The sequence below is a fragment of the Trichosurus vulpecula genome, chromosome 2 (assembly GCF_011100635.1).
Source record: "Trichosurus vulpecula isolate mTriVul1 chromosome 2, mTriVul1.pri, whole genome shotgun sequence".
Taxonomy (NCBI): domain Eukaryota; kingdom Metazoa; phylum Chordata; class Mammalia; order Diprotodontia; family Phalangeridae; genus Trichosurus; species Trichosurus vulpecula.
In genome coordinates this window covers 232,608,030-232,632,324 of record NC_050574.1, presented here as the reverse complement: position 1 = coordinate 232,632,324, position 24,295 = coordinate 232,608,030, and the positions used below count along the sequence as shown (strand labels likewise).

Sequence of the window (24,295 nt, the reverse complement as noted above, 5' to 3'; positions counted from 1 at the left end):
TTAAGGAAAGAAGAAAGTTAAAATTAAAACTTGTCTATATTTTGACTTTTTCTTCCTAGTCCCTGGCAAATTTCACTCTTCTGCATATTTCTATAATGTTATCTTTAAAAGTAACAAAGGACAGATAAACAATTGATTTTCAGCTTCAACTCTTATATTAGAAAAAAAAAAGTTTTATGAAGTAAATAAGAGATTCCTTTCATTTTCTTTTTCTTTTAAACCCTCTTTAATTTTTCCTTTATCTTAAAAAAAGAACCTGACTAAATGCAAAGAATGAAAGAAAGATTACTTCTTGCTTCTTGGACACGCTATGTCATTCAGAATACCTCCTATTCTTCTATCATTTTATTTTTTTCTAAGCAATGTTACCTTGCTAAAATATTCATCATTATAGTAAACAACTGGTGTTTTCTATATTGGTTGTGGAAACACATGCAAAAGTGCTTCCCTTAAATCCTGCATGATGAAACACATTTCATAGTCACCTCCAAAAGAATATTCACTGGTTAAAAATTATGGATGTAGTTTACATATACTTCTACCAATACAGAAAACATTAATATAATCTCAATGACAAGCATTACATATAAATTATCAATCAATAAACACCTATTAAGTGCCTACTATTTGCCAGACATTGTGACAGATTCTGGGCATACAAATACAAAGAATGAAAAAATCCCTCCTTGGCACCTGCATTTAGACATTCGCCTATTAGTTTACTATTCTATACAGCTAAGTACTTCCTGCATGGCTAATCTCTATTCCTCAGCACAGGGGAAAAACATAAAAGTAGGAAAAGTTCCTTGAGAGCAGCAGACATTAGTTGAAGAGGCAAAATATATAAACATGAAATTATAAACATGATATATAATATATATATATATAGCAAATGGTGTGAATTTTTTTTTGATAAGAAGATCCATAAAGGCTAGAACACTCAGAGAACAAAGGAGTAGGACTTTGGTCATGCCAAGGAGAGGAAGAAGCAAGTGGAAGTACTCTTACGGAAATGAATATAGTGTATTCGTGCAATAGTAAAAAGACAGTCCTATAAGAAAATGCATGCCTCTCCCTTTTCTGCAGAGGGGGGAGCTATGGATGTGGAACATAGCATATTCTATTTGTTCCTTACAGCATTTATAATATGTTTCCTACTTTTGTTCAACTGTGTTTTAATTTTTACTATGGATGGCTCGAGGGGAGGTATTGATTTGGAAATAAAAATTACACAAAAACAAAAGATATAATTTTTTTAAAGAGTATTCTGAATAGAATACAGAGAATGTTGGAGGGGTGGGAAATAAAAGTTGGACAGTAGAATACCAGATTATGAAGGGACTTGACAATTGGTGAAAGAATTTTGATTTGATGACAGGAAACTGAACTTTTTTTTTTTAAACAGAATGCCATAATGAAAGCCACAGTCTGTAGACAGTATTCAGTCTAGGATGGAGAGAAGAATGAATAAGTATGAGAAACCAGCTAAGAAGCTACTGTAGTAATGCAGACATGAAATGATGAGGAGATCTGCATTATTATATGAAGAGTTTTTCAGGAGAAGGAGGCTGAATAGTTTTTTCTACCCGTCCAAGGAATATCAGATAACAAAAAATTAAAGCAGAGGAATAAAGGGCACTAGAGAGTTATCAAGATCTCGATGCGTTTATGATTTTGAAAGTTGTTTTCTCTTACAAGATGAATTTTTAGAACAAAATGGCAATAAATATTTTAGACAACCTGTGACAGTATGATCAAAATTAATGTACTACTTGAATATTAAAAAGGTTGCACCAAAGAGAAAAAAATTAGAAGAGCATATAATCAGGCACCTCTCCCAGCATGGCTAGGAGAAGGATTCTAATCAAGCAACAGATAAAAGAGATCACAGAAAAAAGAAATGGATAGTTCCAGTTATATAATATCGAAAAAAGCTTCTGTACAAACAAAATGAAGGCAACTAAGAAGCTACGTGGCACAATGGATAAAATGCCTAGCATGAAGTCAGACGATTCATCTTCCCAAGTTCAAATCTGGCCTCAGACACTTACTAGCTATGTGACCCTGGGCAAGTCATTTAACCCTGTTTGCCTCAGTAAAATGAGCTGGAGGAAAAAAAAAATTGCTAAACCAATCCAGTATCTTTACCAAGACCCCAAACGGGGTCAAGAAGAGTTGGACACAACTGAAAAACACAAAAAGGGTAAGATGCGAAATCACTACCTTCTGAAGGAGGAAAAGCCTTTGCAGCCAATGTCTCCTGACAAGAGTATAAATATCTAATATGCACAAAGAATTTACACAAATAAATGAGACCAAGAGCCGTACCCTTTGACTCAGAGATGACCAACGCTAAGCCTATACCCCAAGAAAGCCAAAGATGGAAAGGTTCTATATACGCCAAAATACTCACAGCAGCACAGCACTCTTTGTGGTAGAGGAAACAACGGAAATAAAGAAGGTTCTCACTATCTAGGAAATGACTAAATAAATTATTTTATTTTAAATCAAAATGGATGGTTCTAGTCTCCTAGTCAAGATTAAAAGAGGCAGGTGAATCCCATAAAGCCCTTAACATTCCTTAATTGTCAGAGAAAGCGTGATCACTCACACCTTAAAACCACTCACTTTCCCCAGCTGCAGCCTAAGCCATATGACTCCCCAACTATCACTACCCCTCCTTTTCTGAATCTTAGTAAACAGAGTTTTTTGGTTTTGTTTTGTTTTGTTTTTTTACCTCTGGTAGGGAGTCACTGGCCTGACTGAGGGGTCAGTCTGACCCACTTTACTAACAATTATACAAATCACTGTCAATAAACTAATTCTTCCTCAAAGAAACATGCCTCATTTTCCCAATTACTGCATTTCACTCACCACAAAACCATATCATTTCTCCTCTAATCATAATAATAACAACAGCATTTATATAGTGTCTACTATGAGCTAGGCACATGCTGAGCTTTACTAACAACCCTGGAGATGCTATTTTGATTCCCCATTTTATGGGTGAAAAAACTGAGGCAAACAAGTTTAAGTGACTTGCCCAAGGTCACACAGATATTAAATGTCTGAAGTCAGATTTAAACTCAGGTCTTCAAGATTTCAGGGACAGCGTTCTATCTACTGAGTCACATAGCTATTCTCCAAGCTGTTCTGACGCTGCAGCCACACTGGAGCAGGGCCTCATCATCTCACACTTGGATTGTTGTAACAGCCTGCTGACTGGTCTCCCTGTTCCAAATCTCTCTCCTTTACAATCCATCCTCCACCCTGCTGTTAAATTGATTTTCAAAAGATCTGACCATATTTCCCCTCCATTCCACAAACTCCAATGGCTCCTCCATCACCTCCAGAACCAAATAAAAAAATCCTGCCTTTCAAAGCCCTTCATAACCTGATTCCTTTCCCACCTTTCTAATCTTCTTACACCTTACATCACATACTCTTCAATCTACTGACACTGGTCTCCCTGTTGTTTCTCACACATGACACTCTACATCTCCCAACTTTAGGCATTGTCATTTTCTGTCCCCTATACCCGGAAATCTCTCCATCTGAATCTCTAACTCCTGCTTTCTCTGGTTTCCTTCAAGTTCTAGCTAAAATCCCACCTTCTAGGAAACATTTCCCACATGCTCTTAATTCTAGTGCCTTCCTTCTGTTGATTATCTCCAATTTGTCTTGTACATGGTTGTACACAATTTTCATGTTGTCTGCCCTATTAGACTGTGAGTTCCTTGAGAGCAAATTGTCTTTTGCTTTCTTCTGTATCCTCAATACTTGGCACAGTGCCTGACACCAAAGTAGGCATTTAACAAACGTTTACTGTCTGAATGACTCCACTTTTCTCCCTTCTCAATCTTGACCCTACGGCTAATCACTTCAACTCCATGCCAAACTCTACCCTGGAATCCTGGGCCACCTTGTCTTCTTGCTGTTCATGCTTTGCCAACCCCCACTCCTGGATTATTGCCACCATCCACCTGCTCTACTCCTGCTGTTGCTAACAAAGCTGAAGTAAAGCAACTGTGCTGACTGAGCCCATTAGAAATTTATATTATCCAACCTCAAAAGGCTCTTCACTGCAAGAAAACAATGTTCTTACACCTGCCCAACTTATTCTCAAGCCCAGTCACAAAAACAGCTGACCAACCTCCCCCATAGTTCCCAGAATCATCTCTTTCTTTTAATCTTCAATAAGCGCCTATCTCTATATTCTCCCTTGCTGCCTACAAATATGCCCATGTCTCTCCAACCTTAAAAGACTTTCATGAGACTCTACCATCCTCTCAAGTTATCACCTTGTATTTCTACTCTCTTTCTCAGCCAAACTCCTAGAAAAAGCTGGATACTCTTATTGACTCTTCTCTCATTCACTTCTCAACCCTTTGCAATTGGGCTCTGACCTCATTGTTCAGTCACTAGGTCAGCGATCAAGCATTTACTAAGTGCTTACTGTGTATCAGAGACTATGCTAAGGCTAAGAATACCAAAAAATTTAAAAAGAAAAACAAAACATAGTCCCTGACCTCAAGGAACTCATATTCTCATGAGGGGAAAAAAAACATGCAAAAAAACTTACATATAAGATATAGTGTAAATGAAAGGTGATTTCAGAGGGAAAGCAGTAGCTTGTGGGGGAGGGGGCAATTATAAGGGGTCAAGAAAGGCCTCCTGTAGAAGGTGGGATGTAAGTTGAGTACTAAAGGAAGACAAAAAAGAAAAAAAACACCAAGATGCAGAGTGAGGAAAATCACTGCAGGCATGAGGGAGGGCCAGAACAAAGGCATACTTTCCAGAGATGTGGTGTGAGTGTAGTTTCTCAGAAACAACAAAAAAGTTAGTGTTGCTACATCACAGAGTAAAAGTTGAGGAGTAAAGTGTAAGAAGACAGTAAAAACAGGAAGAGGTCAGATTATAAAGAGTTTTAAAAGTCAGCAAATTCTACATTTGATTCCACAGGTAATAGGGAACCACTAGAGTTTATTGAGTAGAGGACAGAGTGGGGATGGGGGTGGGGGTGGGGAAGAGTTGTGACATAATTAGACTTGGGTTTTAGGAAAATCACTTTGGAAGCTTGCTCTCTCCAGAGTTGAGAATATCTTAATTACCACATCTCATGATCTTTTCTCATTCTATAGCATTTGACACTGTTGACATTCCCCTCTTTCTGGTTTTTCATGACATGACTCTGTTGGGTCTCCTACCTGTCAGACCACTCCTTAGACTCCTTTACTAGAATATCATCCCTATTATGCCACTTTAACAATAAGTATATCCCAAAACTTTATCCTGGGCCATCTTCTCTAACTACTCTCTTTCTCCTAGTAGCATCATCAACTCCACATGGTTTAACTGTCATTTCTAGACAAATGACTCCCACTTCCTCAACTCCAGCCCCACATTATTAGAAATTTTGAATGGGATGTCCCATAGATATCTCAAGCTCAACAAATTTAAAACAGACATCATTATCTTTCCCCCAGAACCCATCCCTCTTCCAAACTTCCACATTACTCAAGAAGACACCACTGTCCTCCTAGTCTCAAAAGCTCACAGGCTCAAACAAGTACTTACTCTATCACCTCTTGTATCCCTCATACCCAAATCTTGTTTCTACCTCTGCAACATCTCTTGAATACATGACCTTTTCACCTAAGTTCAGGTCCTTATCACCTCTTGCCTAAACAAAAGGAAAATCTCCTAATGGGTTATCCTACCTCAAATCTCTCCTCACTCCAAACTATCTTAAGTGCAGATAGTCAAGTAACATCACTCCCCTACTGATTAAACCCCAGTGTGTCCCTATTGCCTCTAAGATTAAATATAAACTCTGTCTGGCATGCAAAATTTTGCCCAACCTGGTCCCAAACTACTTTTTCAGCCTCATTACACATTGCTCCCAGTCCCAAATTCTATAGCCTAACAAAATTAGCCTTTCTATTCCTCACACAGGCCATTTTATCTCCTGTCCCTAAGGCTTTGTACTAGCCATCCTCTATACCTTCATTTTAAAAAATGCCTTACTTCCTTAAGATTCAATTCAAGCACCATCTTCTACATTCAGCCTTTCCTGATTCCCCTCCAACAGCTGCTAGTACTTTCGTTCCCTAAACTACCTTATATTGATTTTATATTTATTCTATATACGTATATAGCTGTTTGCTATTTCCCTCAATAAAATGTAATCTCTTTTGGTAAAAAGGACTGTTTCCTTTTTGGCTTTCTATTCCTATCATGGTACATAGCAGAAGCAGTAGCAGTAGTAGTAGTAGAAGTAGCAATAACAGTAAAGGGGGCAGGAGGGGAAGAGTCACAGCAGCTAACCTTTACATAGCACTTTATATATATTAACTCATACAATCTGAACATAGTAGGTGCTTAAAAAATAAATTTTGACAAACTGATTTCGTGACTTTCTTTGGCACCATTCATTATCCTGGGAATGGGAAGAGACAATATATTTAAAAAGAGTAAAGGAACAGAAAAGGTGGTAGGAGTAAAAACTGGTCAGACAGTTTCAGAGTTCTAGTAATATCAAATTGTAGCTATTCCTAAAGCACTGATGGTTAGCTAAAGTAGAATGGAGATGTTGGTCACAAATTGAACTCTTAAAATAAAAGAGAATGCTATTATTTAATAATCATTCCAAATTTAACCTAGATCATGGTCTACCTAATAGACCACAGCAACAAGGTATAGCAGAAAGAACCCTGGACTAGAATTCCAAGCATCTGATGTTCCCCTCCCCGCCCCGACCTCCACCACTTACTAGCTAGCTGTGTGTTACTCAGTCCCTCTGGGACTCAGCTTCCTCATCTGCAAAATGAAGGAGCTGGATTAGATCACCTCTAAGTTATCTTCCAGCTATAACATTCTATGATTCTACAGTTAGCCTAGCACAGCCAATATATTCTTAACAGACTTAAATAAAAAAAAAACTAAAATATGTATATGCAATATACTTTAAATAACCATAAAGTTTATTTTAAAAGATAAGTTAAAGAAGTTAGAACAAAAAAAATCAAAATATTCACTTGGTTTAAAAAAAATCACAACTGGTTATTTACTTACTTTAGAGGTAGTTCTCTGGTCCATATGTACTCCAAGGACATTCTGTAACCATTCTCTAAACGCTGGCAAGACCATGCCACTAAGAGGGTACCTGAAATACAGGGTGGCAGCAAAATTACATTCTTAACATCTCTTAAGAAGATTTTAACATACTTCAAAAAATAGCTTCATTCAAAAACAAAATACCAATGCAGAGGGGTCAAGAAAATAAATAGTATGTGAAAGTCAACATTACTATGATCTGTGATTATTTTTAGGAACTCTTTCTACCAATGAAGATTAGCAATAGTTCTGAAGCTTACAGGTTTACAGAGTTGCCTGGGGCACTGAGAGGTCATGATCTGCCTAGGACACAATCAGAATATAAAAAAATAGAGCGTAAATCCATGTCTTCTTGACCCCACTATGCTGCGCTTCCTTGCTGTAAGACTAACAAGAGCTGTACATAAACATCTAAATTGAGAAAGAAGAGATAACTTCTTCAGTTGGAGAGGAAAAGGGAAGAGGGAATCAAGAAAACTTCCTGGAAGAGGCTACATATAAGTTAGGCCTTAAAAGAAAAGAATGAGAGAAAAGAATGTACTCAGAAAGAAGTACATTCCAGGAATGCTTGAATGGGTGAAAAAATGAGAATGCCAGATGGGGCTTCAGCTTTTAGTCAAGTTTGGCTGGAAACAGAGAGTACATGAAGGGAGTAGGAAATAATACCAGAAAAGTAGGGTGAATAACTGTGAAAGGCATTAAATACCAGGCTGACTTATATTCAGTTGTAGAAGCAATAAAAAATTTAAGACTCCTGATGCTTTGGTGAAGCATCTATTTATTAGAAAGCTCATGCTGGCAGAAGTGCAAAGGGCAATTTGGAGAATAATGGAGACTGAAGGCAAAAAGAGACATTGGGTAGTTAACTGACCAGATAATGTTAAGGACTTGATCTAGGATGGTATAGTGTGAATGGGGAAGAGAAGATGAATTGGAGATATTATAGAGAAAGAACTGACAAGTTGTGCTGTAGCCTAGTGACTGTAGCACCAGGCCTGGAGTCAGGAAGATCTGGATCCAAATCCTGCCTCAGAAACTTACTAGCTGTGTGACTCTAGGAGAGTTTTCTCAACCTGTCTCAGTTTTCTTATCTGTGAAACAAAGAAGCTAGATTCAGTGGCCTATGGTCCCTCCTACCCCTTTATGAAAGAGAGAGAGGAAACAATAAAAGAAGACTCCAAGATCTGAAGCCTAAGTACTCAGGAAAGTGATGACACCATCAACGGAACTATGGAAACTGGGAAGAAGGGCAAGATTTGTTGCTGCTGTCCTCCACATGAGTTTAGTTTTAGATACAGTGAGTTTGAGGTGCTGAAACATACAGGCAGAGATGTTCAGCCAACAGATGGAAATATAGGCCTAAAACTCAGGGAAGGAATGGGAACTAGATGAATGAATTTAGAAGTTACCTGCAAAGAGGTGATAACTGAAGCTATGGGAATGGGTGACATTCTGAAGAGAATAAAGAAGATTAGGAGAAGAGTAAGCAGGAAAGGGAGAGGGAAAAGGAGAGGGAAAAGAAGAAAGAGGAGAGATTCTAAATTTTAGAAACATTTTCACTTCAAATAGTTCAAAGGGTAAGCTTCAATTATCTAGAAAATTCACTTATATTCATTTATTCTTTAAATTATTTATTATTTGTTAAATATTCACTATGTGCTGGACACTGTTAAATACTGGGTGATACAAATAAAATATGCTAGACAGTCTGTACCCTCAAGAAGCTTCCATTCCAGTGGGGGAAGACAGCACATAAAGGGGAGGTGGTAGGTGAGAAGAAGGGTATGTGCAATGGTATAATTGGTAATGTCTAGAAAGTGCTGTGGAGGCTTGGAACCAAGCAAAGTAACGCCAAATCTGGCCTATCAAATGCCAGAGTTGTTCCAAGGACGGAGTCCAATTTTCTAGTAGAGAAGGAGTAGATGTGATGACTCTATAGACAACATGTCTGGAAACATCCTGAAAGTGTTGTGGAGGCCTGGAACCAAGCAAGTTAAAGCCAAAATAAATAATAATCATAATCATAATAATAACAATAATAATAGCTTGTACTTGAATAATAATAAAAATACATATTACAATGCATTACATTGAAGTGTTATTGTTGTGTATTATGTTATGCTATTATTTCATTATATATACTATACTATATATAATAAATAATAATAGCAAGCATTTTAAGGCTTGCAAAGCACTTTGTGCATGCACACACACATATACACAGACACTTCTCACTTTACGTAAGTGAACCATTCCATAGACCTCTATGGAAAGCAATTTTTACATGATGCAAATTTGCCCCGGATGTGGGGGAGGGAGGCAGGCAAGAAGGGGGCTGGCACAAAGTTCAAGGACAGGTGGCAGAGATAGAGAAGCAAGAGCAGGAGGAGGAACACAATGAAGACAGGGACATGGAGGCGGAAACACAGGCTGGGCAGGGCAAAGATCTCCTCTCTCAGGGACAGAGGTCACAAGCAAAGCCTCCATCTGGTGCCAGCAGTGATGGTAGTCTCTCAGCATCCATTCTTCTGCTTTCATTTGGAGGGTTGGTTTTTAGATTTTTTTGAGGGGGGAGGGGGCAGAGGGTCACAGATCACTGAGCCAAGGGGCAGGAAAGGGATGAGGGTAATGGAGAGAGGTTAGAGGAGAGAGAGTACCATACTTTACCTTATAGTAAAGTTAACATAGGTGGGTTTTTTTTTTTGAAACAAGTATTTCTTTCAAAATTCTTCATGTAAATTTGAATTTTCATAATGTGAATTTACATAAAGCAAGAACTCTGTGTGTGTACACATGGAAAAATCATTTTATTTGATCTTCACAAGAACCCCGGGAGATAGGTACTATTATTATTCTCATTTTACAAACAAGGAAACTGAGACAGACAGAGGTTAAGTGACATACCCAGGGTCACATACAGAGCTAATAAGTTTCAGAGCTAAAATGTGAACTAGGATCATCCTGACTCCAAGTCCACTATCCCATCTAGCTGCCTTTCAAAGTACAGAAGTGTTCCCGGGCTAGAATCTGGTGAGGAGGGAAGAGAGGAGCTTTCACTACACTATTTAAAACTGCCAGTACAACTCTGATTATCCTAACAGATGATCTATAACAGAGGTTTTCCCAACCAGAGGATCATGGCCTTACAGAAGATCACAAAGATTTCCAGTTTCTGCCATTACGTCTTCCACTCTGTGCGGCTTAAAGATACTCATCCTTATCTGTGAAAGTGACCAAAGGTCCACCACCTAACCAATCAGTAACTAATAATACTCTCAGTGACCAATAAAAATGAAATTTATCATATACCCTTACCAGAAATAACGAGAATTAAGGAAGGTCAAAGCTTAGTTTTTGTCAAGAAAAAGTTAAATACCTTTGAACTACAACAGACTCCTGTTTTTGATTACATATGAAATTTCCTCTTTTGGACCTTACAAAGGACATACTCTATTTCCTACCAGCTGCACTCCTTGGACTCAGGCTCCTAGGAAACCTCTTCCCCACTAAACCCATCATCCTGTGAGACTGCAAAGGTTTTTTGATGTTCATACTTCTTCAGGATCCTAGATACCTTCTGCCCCTCTGGTTGGAGGATGATACAATGAACCCTTTCCAAAGCCTCCATTTTAAAGAAGTCTAACAGACCAGGCAAAGCTTCATTTCTCACCCGCTGCACTTCTTGGACTAGATTCCACCATGCCCTCTGCCAGGTACCTTCTCTCCCCACCTCCATACCTCACTTCTCAGCTTTCTTTTGTGTGTTGTCTTTCCCCATTAGATTATAATATATTCATAATTCTGTTCCTATAGTATTACCATCTTTCTGCAAAAGTATGCTGTACCATCAGTCCATTTAGTTCCTTAATCATGAGTGAATACTGCTATGACCAAAATTCTGAAAACTTTCATTGCTGTTTTCCTTTACTGTGGTCATCATGTAAATTGTTCTTCTGGTTCTACCTTGCACTGTATCAGTTGACAGGATCATAAATTTAAAGGGAAAGAGACCTCAAAGGTCATGTAATTCAACCTTTTAATTTTGTAGATGTAACCAGGGAGGTTAAAGGACTTGTCCAAGGTCATACAGGAGGTATGGCAGAGCTGGGAATTTTTTTTGGGGGGGGGGAGGGGGGAAGGCAGGGCAATTGGGGTTAAGTGACATGCCCAATGTCACACAGCCAGTAAGTGTGTCAAGTGTCTGAGACCACATTTGAACTCAGGTCCTCCTGACTCCAGGGCCGGTGCTCTACTCACTGCGCCACCTAGCTGCCCCTAAGCTGGGAATTTTTAAAAAATCTTCAAGTTTCTCTACATATTTCATAATCATTTCTCATATACCACTACATTCATGTACCACAAACAGCTTATTCATTTTCTTTAATCAATAATGCATGTTCCTTTTTCATGTTTTTATCAATGTTATTCTCAATATACCCAAAGATCACAGTCATAAAATTCAAACAAAAGAGATATTTCCCTGCATAAAGAGAGGATCTCAAGATACTCATTTGAAGAAAAAGTTGTACCAGTACCCTCAGAGCATTACAGGGACTACTCAACATTCAAAACAGATTCACTTAGCAATACACATAGGGAAAAACCAAATGGATGAAGAAAGCATTTTGCCCAGATTATGGCATCCAATCAATCAATCAAACAAATAAGCATTTATTAAATGTCTACTATATGCCAGGAACTGTTATACTATGTGTTGGGAATGCAAAGACAAAAATAAAATAGCCCCTGCCTTCAAGATGCTTATATTATATGGAGGAAGAAAACATATGTATGCATGCATATGGTACATGAGTGTAGGTATGTGTGTAAACACACACACACACAAGAGATATAGATATAAATTATCTCCCATCACCCTATTTATCTTATACATGAATTGCAGATGCACAAAAAACTAAGTCCAAAAGTGAATGTGGAAAATGGGCTGAATTTCGTTTGAAGAATTATGCAGTGCTTTCAATGACACCAAAATGTCCCCTGACACCAAAATGTCCCCTGACACCAAACTCCATATTTTTTAAATTGTATAAATTATCCAGATGTAAGGATGTATGTACATATACATACACAGCGGCTCCCCCCCACCCACCCCCCCACACACATAGATGGTAATAAATTATTTAGGTCACAGTCTCTAAAGAATCAAAATTTATAGGTAACCTAGTGGCATAATGGAAAGATGTAAACAGGTTGCAGACTATTAAGGCAAAAATTCAAAAGTAAGATGTGGCACAAAAGACACCATTAATAAAAACTGAATAAAAATGGAGACAAGGCCAAGCATACAGCAAAAACAAGAGTTAACAGAAACAGCTGGTGGTGCAGTAGATTGAGCACTGGACCTAGAGAAAGAAGACCTAGGTTCAAATTTGGCCTCAGACACTTACTTACTAGCTGTGTGCTCCTGAGTAAATCACTTCACCTGCTTACCTTAGTTTCCTCAACTGTAAAATGGGGATAATCATCACAGCTACCTTCCAGCCTTATTCTGAAGATTAAAAGAGATATTTCTACATTACTCAGCACTGTGCCTGACATATAGCAGGAGCTTCTAATGAGTGCTAAAAAATAAAAAAGAGAGGGTCCAGGAAGTATACTGGTATCCACAAAATATTAAAAACTAAAGAAAAAACTTCAGAACCTTGGGAAGCATAGATAAGTTGTGATGTATACCAGTACAGAGTTAATGAGATCATTCATACAGCTTAAACTACTGTTAAATTTTACCCAACCACATATCTTCCATCGGTCCCTATGAACATTACTATAATGCTATGGATAGATGTTGGGGCAGCCAAGTGGTGCAGTAGAGTATTGGGCCCAGAGTCAGAAAACTTCATTTTTAGGTAGATCAACTACTGCCATTGCTATTTTTCCTCAAGCATGCCACCAAATTCCCTGATTTTGCCATCTCAATTTTTTGTTTAAAAACTACTCCCATTTTTAGTGCCAATATCCTGGTACCATATGGTCTATCCTATTCCAAAAGGTTCCTCAGTTCATGCATATTGTATAAACTTTGCTCTTTCAAAAGCCACATGAAAAAATCCAGTTAAAATTACTTCATACATAATACTTTCTCTCCCTTTGATCTAAGGAAATTTAGGATTTAAAAGTTTATGAAAGAACTCCTGTCTGAAGATGGAGAATATCATATCACAATTACCTAGTGTTATGTATTTCCTATCTTCTTATGGTTAACAGTAAAGAACATTGTGTCTCGTTACAATAACACAGAAATTACCCTTTGGAATTTTTCACAAAAAACCTTTATACCTTATCTTAGAGGCAAGCATTCTCTTAGTTCAGGTTTACTGTCAGGACTAAATGAAGGACCCAAAAATCTTAGTTAACAAAAGAAATTTTACTTTGCCCTTATACACAGCAAAGATGCAACAAGAACAAATTCTGCTGCTCTGGATGAAGCCTCCCTGTCTCCATGAGGAAACCCAGAAAGTCCACAGGGCGAGGTATGGTAACTCAAGTCAGGGTGCTCCAACACTACATGGATGGAATTTTTTTTATGCCCCTTACCTGAGTAGGATATTGTGTCAAGGGAAGCAGAGGCCAATCAGGTCCCAAGATCAGCTCTGCTGTGTTTTGGGGAAACTAATTCCTACTGTGGAGAAAGAGGGAAAAACTGGTCTTATCACACTTTAGAAATGTTGTAAAAACTAAATGTGACATATAAACATATGGCTAAATCTTCAGATTTACCTTTCTTCGTAATTTCCCAGTAAAATGTTAAGTTCTTTGAGGGAAGGGACTATTATTTTATTTTTGTCTTTGTGTCCCTAGTGTCTAACAATGCACTGTACATTGTAGGTAGTTAATAAATACTTTTGAAATTGAATAATTATTTCCTCCAAAAATACATATAAATATGATTTAGATTACCAACACTCAGAATATCCAGATCATATTACATTCTAGTACACAAATATATACTCCATTTTTTAAGAAAAAAATGAATTTTACCTTTTTCCAGTCAATTCAATTTGGCCCTTCTTATTAAAGATGAACTTGGAATCATTATATCCCCATCCATTCCACTTCACAAGTTCTTGCCTAATTGAAAAAAGGAAAATATATAAATGAGACCCCAGTTAAACAGCCCCAATGTGAACAAAAGCCTTGACAATTTCATAAGCATGTAACAAGAAGTCTTTATAGCTACTAAGAAAAACATTAGTTTACTGGAAAGACTGATATAAAGTGAAGTGAACAGAACCAGAACATTATACTCAGTAACAGCAATATTGCAACAATGATCAACTATAAAAGACTTAGCTACTCTGATCACGACAATGATCCAAGACAATTCCAAAGGGCTCATGACGAAAAATGCTCTCCACCTCCAGAGAGAGAATGGATGAACTCTGAGTACAGATTAAAGCATACTTTTTTTTTTGCTTTATCTTTTTTGGAACTTTTTTTGTACATTCTTTTACAATATGGCTAATATGGAAATGTTTTGCATGACTTCACAAATCAATCTGTATGGCTTTACATGTATAATCAAACTGCTTACCTTCTCATGGGATGGGGGAGGGAAGGGAAGAAAAGAACATGAAACTCAAAATTTTTAAAAATAAATGGTAAAAATGGTTTTACATGTAATTGGGAAATATTTAATGAAATAAAAAATATTTTTAAAAGAAAAATGTTAGTTTAGATAAAATGAAATTACATCAGAGAATGTCTTATTAGCAATATTTACAAATTATTTCACCCTTAATAACTTACTTCAAATTGAGATTAAGATTGATTCTATTATTTTCCTACTGATATTTACAAATAGTTGATTTTGTCCTATAACTGCTTAAGTCGGGTTCATTTGTCTCAAACTTAGTTCAGAATTTAGAGGGCCTGTAATGGGTTAAGTTTAAAAATCCAGCATCTTTGCCTCAAGGAATTTAACTGACCACAGAGAATATGTGCAAACAGAAGGGAGTTAGGGCCTAATATCTTTATGCTCCTAAGCTATCCTTCAAGGATATCTGGTTTGCTGTCCAAAAGTCTGGGCCACTATTTCATATCTGGACTTAAAGAGCACTTATTAGTCTCATGGGGGGGGGAGCACTGCTAGCCCCCATTATCAAACTTCCAACCAATCATGTTGTTTCCTGCACCTCATCTTTGTAAACAATCATTAATTCCATGATGTCACCTTCCCTGTTCTGTTCTTTATTCCATACTCCCCAAACCCTATATAAACGGAATTGTCCTAATGCTCAAGATCTTTGGCATTAATGGAGGGAATCCATTAACTCATTTCTTGCCAGGTAGCATGCCTCTGCTAATAAATGTTATCTTGCTCAGAGAGCTGCCTCAGTTTATACTTTTGTTAAAACTCAATCATGATAATATATACTGAGTGGCACTCTAAACTGATTATAGGATTTACAGCCTAATGGAGACTTTTAGAGATCATCTAGTCCAAAGTCGGCAAATTATAGCCCCAAGGCCAAATCCAGCATTTAGTCTTCTACTGGACTTGACCTTGTACTAACCACCTTGGTTTACCGATGAGGAACTTGAAACTTAGGAAGATAAACTGATATGCCCAAGATCCCAAAGCTCAGTAGATACTCAATTGGAGGCAATAATATTAATGTTCTCCTTAATAGCCATAAGGATTTTACCCTGTGTACTAAATATCTTCTTCAAAAAGTATTCAAAAATTATTTAAGTGCTTAATATGTGTCTGGTTCTGTGCTAGCTAGGCCCATTAGGAAACAAAGACAGAAGTAAAAGTCCTTGCACCCTTTGGGAGTTTATAATCCAAATGAAAGAGCCAGGGGGTACATATATAGGGATAAACAAAATAGATAAAAGATAATCTTGAGGAAAAGCACCAGCCTTGGGGGTAGGAAATAGGAAATAAGGTAAGGTTTCATGTGCAAGGGTGATTGAAAGAAGCCTTAAACTATTAAAAAAAAAGTAAACTAGAACTCGTAGGAGAGATCCTAAGAGAAGTGAAAAGAGAACATATTTTAGGTATGGGGGAAAGCCAGGGCAAAGATATGAAATGCTGCATCGCAAGAACAGTAAGGGAGCCAGGTTGCACTGGGCTTTACTTGCCAATTAGGAGGTTATATTTTATCTAGAGGGGCAGGTAGGTGGAGCAGTAGATAGAGTGCTGGGTCTAGAGTCAAGAAGACATCTTCCTGAACTCAAATCTGGCCTCAGATACTATCTGTGTAACCTTGGGCAAGTCACTTAACCCTGTTTGCCTCAGTTTCCTCATCTGTAAAATGAGCAAAGAAAATGGCAAACCACTCCAGCATCTTTCCCAAGAAAACCCCAAATGGGGTCATTAAAAGTGGGCAAAACAAAAGTGGAAACAAATGAACAATTTGAGCTAGAAGTACTAGGCAGCTGGGGCAGCTAGGTGGCGCAGTGAGTAGAGCACCAGCCCTAGAGTCAGGAGGACCTGAGTTCAAATCCAGTCCCAGACACTTGACACACTAGCTGTGTGACCTTGGGCAAGTCACTTAATCTCAATTGTCCTGCCTCCCCCCCTCCAAAAGAAAAAGAAAGAAAGAAAAAAATTACAAAAAAAAGAAGCACTAAGAAGCCACTGGAGGTTACTGAGTTGAGAAAGGATTGTCAGATCTGAGCTTTGGTAGCTCTGTGAAGGACAGACTGAGAGGAGACTCGAGGAAGAAAGAAAATATGAAGACACTGAGGAGATAAAAACAAGATTACATTATTAACCCTGGCTCTCATTAAATACAAAGGTTCGGCAGCAGCAGCGGAATGGTTACTAGGTAAAGGATTCTTTGACCATGGAAACCCATGCAACAAAAACAATAAACCAACGAACCAACAGTTTGTTTTATTAGTGACTACCAGACATCTCAAGGAAAGGGGGGTGAGGGAAAGGAGGTGCACATTTAAACCAAAAACCAAGGTTAAATTCTTAGGATTTATGGTAGGTTTTTTTTTACACATACCATAAAAGTTTCATAGTCAAATGAAATATTAAAAAATACAACCATTTGTACACATTAGAAAGGTTCTTTGTGTGCCAAAGAGCATTACAGAATGACTACATTTTTCTATAAGGGAAATTTCCTATAGACAGGAGGGACCTTAGGAATTATTCTAACCCAATCCTTTCTTTTTAACAATTTTTATGTATATTTGTTTTTACATCATCTTAATTTCCAAATACATCCATCCCTTCTCTCATAACTAGCAAGCCATCCTTTGTAGGGAAGAAAAAAAGTAGTTCAACAAAACCACCATTTCCACCAAGCTTGACAGTATACCCATTTTTCCAAACCCACAGCCTCCCCCTGCACCCTTTGGCAAAGAGGGAGGTAAATTTTCTTATCTCTACCCAGAAACCAAGGTTGATCATTTTAATTACGCATTATTCAGTTTCTTTTTTGTACTTTACTTTTGCATTACAACTATTATGTGTTTTCCTGGTTCGGCTTATTTCACTCTGCATTAATTTCAATGTCTTCCCATACTTCCATGAATTCTTCGATGACTCTGTTCTTACAGTGATATCCTGTTATATTCATGTACTACAATTTGTTTGCCATTCCCCAATCATTCCTCAATTGCTTCCAATTCTTTATTACAAAAAAAAAAGTGTTACAATAGGTATGTTTGTACGTCTGTGGAGAATATATCTAACAGCGGAATCTCTAGGTTAAAGAGGATGTGTGTTTTAGTCATTTTTTAAAAATCATAATTCCCTAACTGCTTTAGAGAATCCAAACCTTTCATTTTACCAGTGAGGAAACTGAGACCTAGAGGCTGATTTGTCCAATGCCACACTGCTAAATGGTAGTAAGGGTAGGCCTCCTGCCCAGTTTCAATGCAATGTTCTTCCCATTACACCAGGCTGCTAACCTAAAGGGAATCTGATTATAATCTGACCAACTGAAACCCTCAATTTAGTGTCTCCTTTAAAAAAAGCTTAATAAAATGGTTCAGAGCTCTTTACTACCTATCATCTCATTTGATCTTCTATCACTTGACTTTCAAAAGAAAAAGGCAAATAGGAAAACAAGCTATTTAAACATGGTAGGTCAGAAAACAGACCAAATACACTCAGGTTCTAGTCGTCAACTGACACCAGCTATTGTACTACACTGTGAAAATGCAGGGTTACTGTACAACAAAAGAATAAGGTAACAATAAATGGCAACACATGGACACAAGGTGGCAGTATTCTCTTATCATAATATAATACCAACTATAGTCTTCATTTCTTTATCCAATGGTAAACAATTCTTTACTGAAAGGTTTAACACAGATTATTGTTACAGAGCACAATATTCTGTTCTTTTCACCTCAAATTATAAACTTTTGCTTATTATCATAATAGCCCTGTTAATTGGCTTATCCTTAGGATGTTTCACAGACTATTTATACTTCCTATTGACTTTTTTTAGTCTCTGGATATTTGTGTTCTGTCATAAATTTAGTTATATTTTAATCTACCATTGATTTTTCCAAAAAATAGAGTGCTAGAAAGCTCACATGGTTGTTATGAAGAAAGAATTATATAAATATAATTTTAGTTTAATGGGTTTCCAGTCATGTTCAACTCTTCATGATCCCATTTGCAGTTTTCTTGGTAAAAATACAGGAGTGGTTTGTCATTTCCTTCTCCAGTTCCTTTTACAGATGAGGAAATTCAGGCAAACAGGATTAAGGGACTTGCCCAGGGTCTCACACAGATACTTAAGTATCTAGGCTGGATTTGAACTCAGGTCTTTCTGATGCCAGGCTTACCACTCTATTCACTGTGCCATCTAGCTGGATAAAAATGTAAGTAATTATTATTATTAATGAAGTTGGATACTTTAACTATGTCATCAGAAAAAAATATTTTAAAAAATTTAGCTTTACGCCCATGTTAAACTAAAATAAATCTAGTAAGGTTAGTGAATAATGATTACGTAAAGTAAGACATTAAGATTAATTTAAAAAATACAACAATGTTGGGGGATTTAAATGAAGACTCTGAAAGAGTATCTCTCCAAATAAGAGGAAAAAATGAATTAGATTGTCACAGCTAACCAAAATCAAATTTTTTAAAAAGTTTGACTAATGAGAATTTTCATAATTCTAATAAATGAAAAGGAAATCAGACTTCAGCAATGTCATTTCAATTTTTACTTGTTCAGCTCTCGTAAATGTTTAATCATTTCTTTTATAAATGAACAATAACATTAAAAATTACATGTGAGTACTGTTATTCTTGATTTGCAAAGAGAAATATAAACTCATACTCAAGCACTTGGAATCTAGTTCTAATTCTCTCTAACCATTCACTAGCAATTTAAGTCAAGTAAATATATTGTACAGCATGCCAGAATTCTTAAGTAAGTGACCTTTCAAATTAGGAAAGTTTTTATGACTTAAGACTTGAACTACTTGAAAGAGAACATGGGGGAAAACGAGTCAAAGAAACTGAAATTTCTTCTCAAGAAAAAGTAAATTGAAGATTGTTTTCAACTATACCAACCAAGATAATTATTAATTTGCTATTCTCCCTATACACTAGGAAGCAAATATAAGCAAACAGGCTTTTAAATTGTAAGAACATATATATAAATACATATATATATGTATTTATATATATGCACACACATATACATATACCTATATACACATACATATACATACATATATATTTTTTCCTGATTACTGAGATTATCTTGATATATCTTTCAGAATCAATAGCTATCCCATCTGTCCATTAATAAGTTGAAGGTTAAACCAGTTGACTTCTCAAGATATATAAAATAGTCTTATCAGCCCAATAACAATATAGCTTTAAAAGCATTTAAAGTGCTCTGGCTTCCTCAAATAAAATGTTTCTTCTAAAAGAAAATTCAAGATAAGCAATTTGTATATGCCACTTCATTTTTATTCCCCCAAATTATTTCTAAAATCTTTTCAACAGAAAGGTTCTTGTGGGAAGAAAAAGAAAACAAGTTTCTGAAAATTTAAGTGCATCAAGTAGTACAAAAGAAAATGGGAAAGACTTCAATAAAACATGAAGAGTTTTGTATTCTGTCAATCCATCTCTCCATGATCCCTGAATCCAGAAGATTCAAAGATAAAAGTACAGAGTAATTAGATTCCAAGTTGTTGCATTTATAGATTACAATATAAGCAACACTTTTAGGACTAAATTTTGAAAACTATTTTTGAATATTGTCAATTTTCAGGTGGTTAGTAGAATACTTTAGCATATTTTGCCTCTGATCACGCTTGTTCCATTCCTGATTTAGATTCTTCCATCTACAATAGTATGTGGGCAAAAAAAAAAAAACCAACTGGTCTGTATTTAGAAAAATGTAAACTCAAAAATAAATAACATGGGGAAAAGGTTTAAATATCTTGTCTCAATCTGGATAAATTTTTTCATTTTAATAACAAGTTTATGAAGATTATGCAAATGTAGTTTCAATAGTACCGATAAACAGAATGAAGAAAAGAGGTTCACATGGCAAAATTGAGGGGGTCTTTTTTCCATACAGATTTCCCAAAAAGGAGTGCTCCTGTGTAAACATAACACTGAACACCAAGAGTCCAAAAAAAATGTAACTTCTTTTGTTTTACCAAAATGTTAATGGTTTCTTCTTTTAAGATTTTGCCTGATTCTCATAAAGAGGGAAAGTTAAACTTTCTTTAAAGTTTAGCAACTCATAGCTCCACAACAAAAATAATAACTTTTTATAAGTCAATCTGCAATTATCTTAATGTAAAATGTAATATGACAAATCAATCAGTGAACAAACATTTAGTGAGCACCTACTACAGCAGATATTGTGCTAGGTTCTAGCAATACAGAGGGAAAAAAAAGAAAAAATCCCTAGTCTGAAGGAGCTTACATTTTAATAAACGTAATTTTATGATCCAACTAAGTCATAGATTGTATACTTTTATGTAAAGAAGGAAGAGAAAAAACCAATCATGTCCCAAGGAGGAATTCAATGTGGCACCTCAAATTGTCTAATAAAAATTTTATGAATACAACTTAATATAAAAACCTCACAACTACAGTTTCACATTTTGCTATCAAATAATTATTGTTAATTTCTAGCCAGCATAGTATGTTTTGTCTATGACCTGTTTGGTCCCATCAAAGCCATGTCTCCTTAGCAAAATCATTAAGCTTTCCTTGTGAAAATTAATGACTATAAACTCTATCTAAAATGATTAATGTATAATAACTTTTGAAAACTCAAAAGCATCTATGATTTTATCAATGTAGGCTTTCCCTCTAAAAGTATATTCAAAGTCCACCTACGAATGCCCATCTCACCAACTTTTTATTCATGTCCTCCCATGAATCTGCCACAGGCCTGCTAAAATACCTGCTGAGTTTAGCAATCTGTGAAAATCTGTTCATTTCTGGGGCAACTTTTTTTATAGTATTGTCTTTTTAAAAATTAGATGGTTTCTTCTATATCAAAAGCATTTTATCTTTTCTAACTTAAAAATTAATATTTTTATAAACATATGAAGCGTTTTACAAAACTTAAGGCACCATATAAATATCATTACAAAGTTAAAAGATGTGAGGTTTTTGCAAATGCTTTAAAAGCTTTTTATAAAAATTTATATTTCTATAATTAACATATTATAATGCCACAAAAGTTTTAAATTATATTTTTAAAGCTCCAGAAAAAATCACCACAGGATAGTTTTCATTACTTGGATTTCTCACCAAGCTTTCCTTAAAATTTTTGATACTACTCTCATGATTTTCATCCACTCTTATTCGTAAGATTTTACAAATGGGCTTCTATTTATTAGTTGCCTTTGGCTGCCACATCTCTCCATTAGGCAAGTAATCAGTCAATCAACAAGCATTAATTAGGTACTTACCATGTGTCAGACACAGTATTAATTCGGGAGATACAAAGAAAAGCAAAAGTAGTCCCTGTCCTCAAGAAGCTTACAATCTAATGTGAAGCAAGTAACTTGTGTTTTTTTTCCCTCCAACTATTTTGAATGAATGAAGTACTTACTAAATGCAAAGCACTATGCTAAGTCCTGGGGATACAAACAGAAAAGCAGGACAGTTCCTGCTCTCTAGAAGCTCACATTTTAATGAGGGATACAACAAAAAGGAAGGTTTCATCACAAGTGAGATGGAAAAGCATCAAGGTCTCTAGAGAATGACAAAATTTCTCCTCTGTAATGTCATTACTTAATGTCTCTCTTCCTATAGTTCTGGGGTTTAGGGTCGTGGACTGTCACCATCAAGATCTACAAGAAAATGGTTGTCAGGGTGGTGGTCGTTCGACTCAGCTAGCAAATGCTGCCTCCTGTTAGCACCTCAGTGTGTGCTCTCTCAAATTCAGGGTGCCCTCATCTTTCAGCTAGGTCAGCTTGCCTGCCCTGTGTGGGGCAATTCAGTGGCAGCTGGAAAGGATGCTAGCTTTTCTGAATGATAGCTGCAAACGCTGGGCCGGAAGCAGGAATGATGGATGGCCCGGGTACTGCCACTCTCAGGACTTCTTTCACAATATTCATGTTGGTAGCAGCTGGTCAGCAGTTAGTGGTGGTGGTGATGAGGAAGGTGGGCCCCATCACCACAATGATTTCTCCCTTCAATTACGGCTGTGGGGCTGGGCTAGAAGCAGTTCTGGTGGTTTGAGAGGCACTGCTATTCCCAAGGCTCTTGAGTTCAGGATCCTAGGCTATGTCCATCAGAATCTGAAGGAAGAGGATGGTCAAGGTGATAATGGTTTGACTTGCCTGGCACATGCTGCCTCTGGTCTTTTCCTTGGGGTGTGCTACCACTCAACTTTTGATTTCCTTGTTATGGTAACTGATTTACATTAGTTAAACTTGTGCACGAAATGGGATAACCATTGTAAATGTTATTACATCCCTCTATTCCTCTCCCACCCACCCCTGCCTTTTTTTGCATCAATAATTTGTTTAAACAATAACTCATTTAAACAAGTCAGGCTAGGGTTATTTTAATTAGATACACCATCTTTTTCACATTTTTGTGCTTTCCCAATTCTCCTTAATTCTTGTGTCTTCTCTCTGTTGCTTATCTCCAATTTATCACATATTTCTTTATATTGTTTGTGCATAGTTGTTTACATGTCATATCTCCCCCTTGGAGCTCCTTGAGAGCAGAGATCTGTCGCCTTTCTTTGCATCCTCAGTGTTAGCATGGTGCCTAACACATAGGAGATGGGTGACTGAAAGTCCTTGCTCTCAGAGAGCTCACAGTCTAACTGTTAAGACAACACTTAAAAGAGAATTCAATTACAAAGCAAATGGAAAAGCCTTGAGATCCTAAGGGTGCAAAGCAAGGTGAATGCCAAGATCCAGGTGGACAGCACATTCATTAGCAGGTGAGATGGCTATGCATGGAGGGGATAAAGGGTATAATGGCAGGGCAAATGGTAGGTGATAGAGGGTGCAACAGCAGGGCAGATGGCAAGGCTTTGTGAACCTTAAGATGTGGTGGCAGGTGTTCTGCCAATTTTACCCTGCTCAGGAAGAACTGTAGTTGGTGATTAATTGTTCATCACATTACTGTGATCCTGACAAAAGAGGAGGAAGAAGACTGGAGAGGCTTGGGGGGAATGTGCAAGGGGGCTCAAGTGCAGCAGGACTCTGAGTTCCTTCCTGTAGCAGTATGGATAGGGGGGTCATCACCCATTTAGTCGGGGAGTGGGGGGAAGGAGCAATGGCAAGAAATATGGGGGAGGAAGAGTTCCTCATGGCTATTACTCTAGCTAGGTATATCAGATCTGATCTGCGACTGGGCAGATGGGCAGGCACAGGAGCCAGGGCAAAAACAGAAGTACTTCACCAGTTATTTTGGGAGACGGAGAAAAAACGTGAAGAAACTGCCTCATCTTCATACTGGTTTGTAACACTGCAATGTACTGCACAGCTAGGCTACCCTTTGGGGTGCTATAACTGGAGAAGGTACTATAAGAACAAAAGCCAAGATATTTGCTTATATTCACTAGGAACTAAGTGTGCACTGCCTTCCATCTCCACCCCAACCCCACCATTACCCAGTAGAACAGGGACAAGGCCTGGACCTTTAATGGTAACTATCTCATATGAAATAGATTCCCTCTCCTCACATAGGTCACTTCCGTCTCTGCAACATATATTCTAGAGTTTCCCTAAGAGG

At 37.1% G+C, this 24,295-nt stretch overlaps 1 protein-coding gene across 1 annotated transcript in view; it reads right to left on the bottom strand.

Moving 5' to 3' along the window:
* AGPS (alkylglycerone phosphate synthase) overlaps nucleotides 1-24,295 on the bottom strand; it is a 153,781-nt gene that overhangs the window by 108,026 nt on the left and 21,460 nt on the right. The window contains exons 2-3 of the mRNA XM_036743434.1: nucleotides 14,116-14,205; nucleotides 7,075-7,165 (exon numbers count right to left, since the gene is read on the bottom strand). Coding sequence (XP_036599329.1) covers nucleotides 7,075-7,165; nucleotides 14,116-14,205 — 181 coding nt within the window. The remainder of the gene's footprint in view (nucleotides 1-7,074; nucleotides 7,166-14,115; nucleotides 14,206-24,295) is intronic.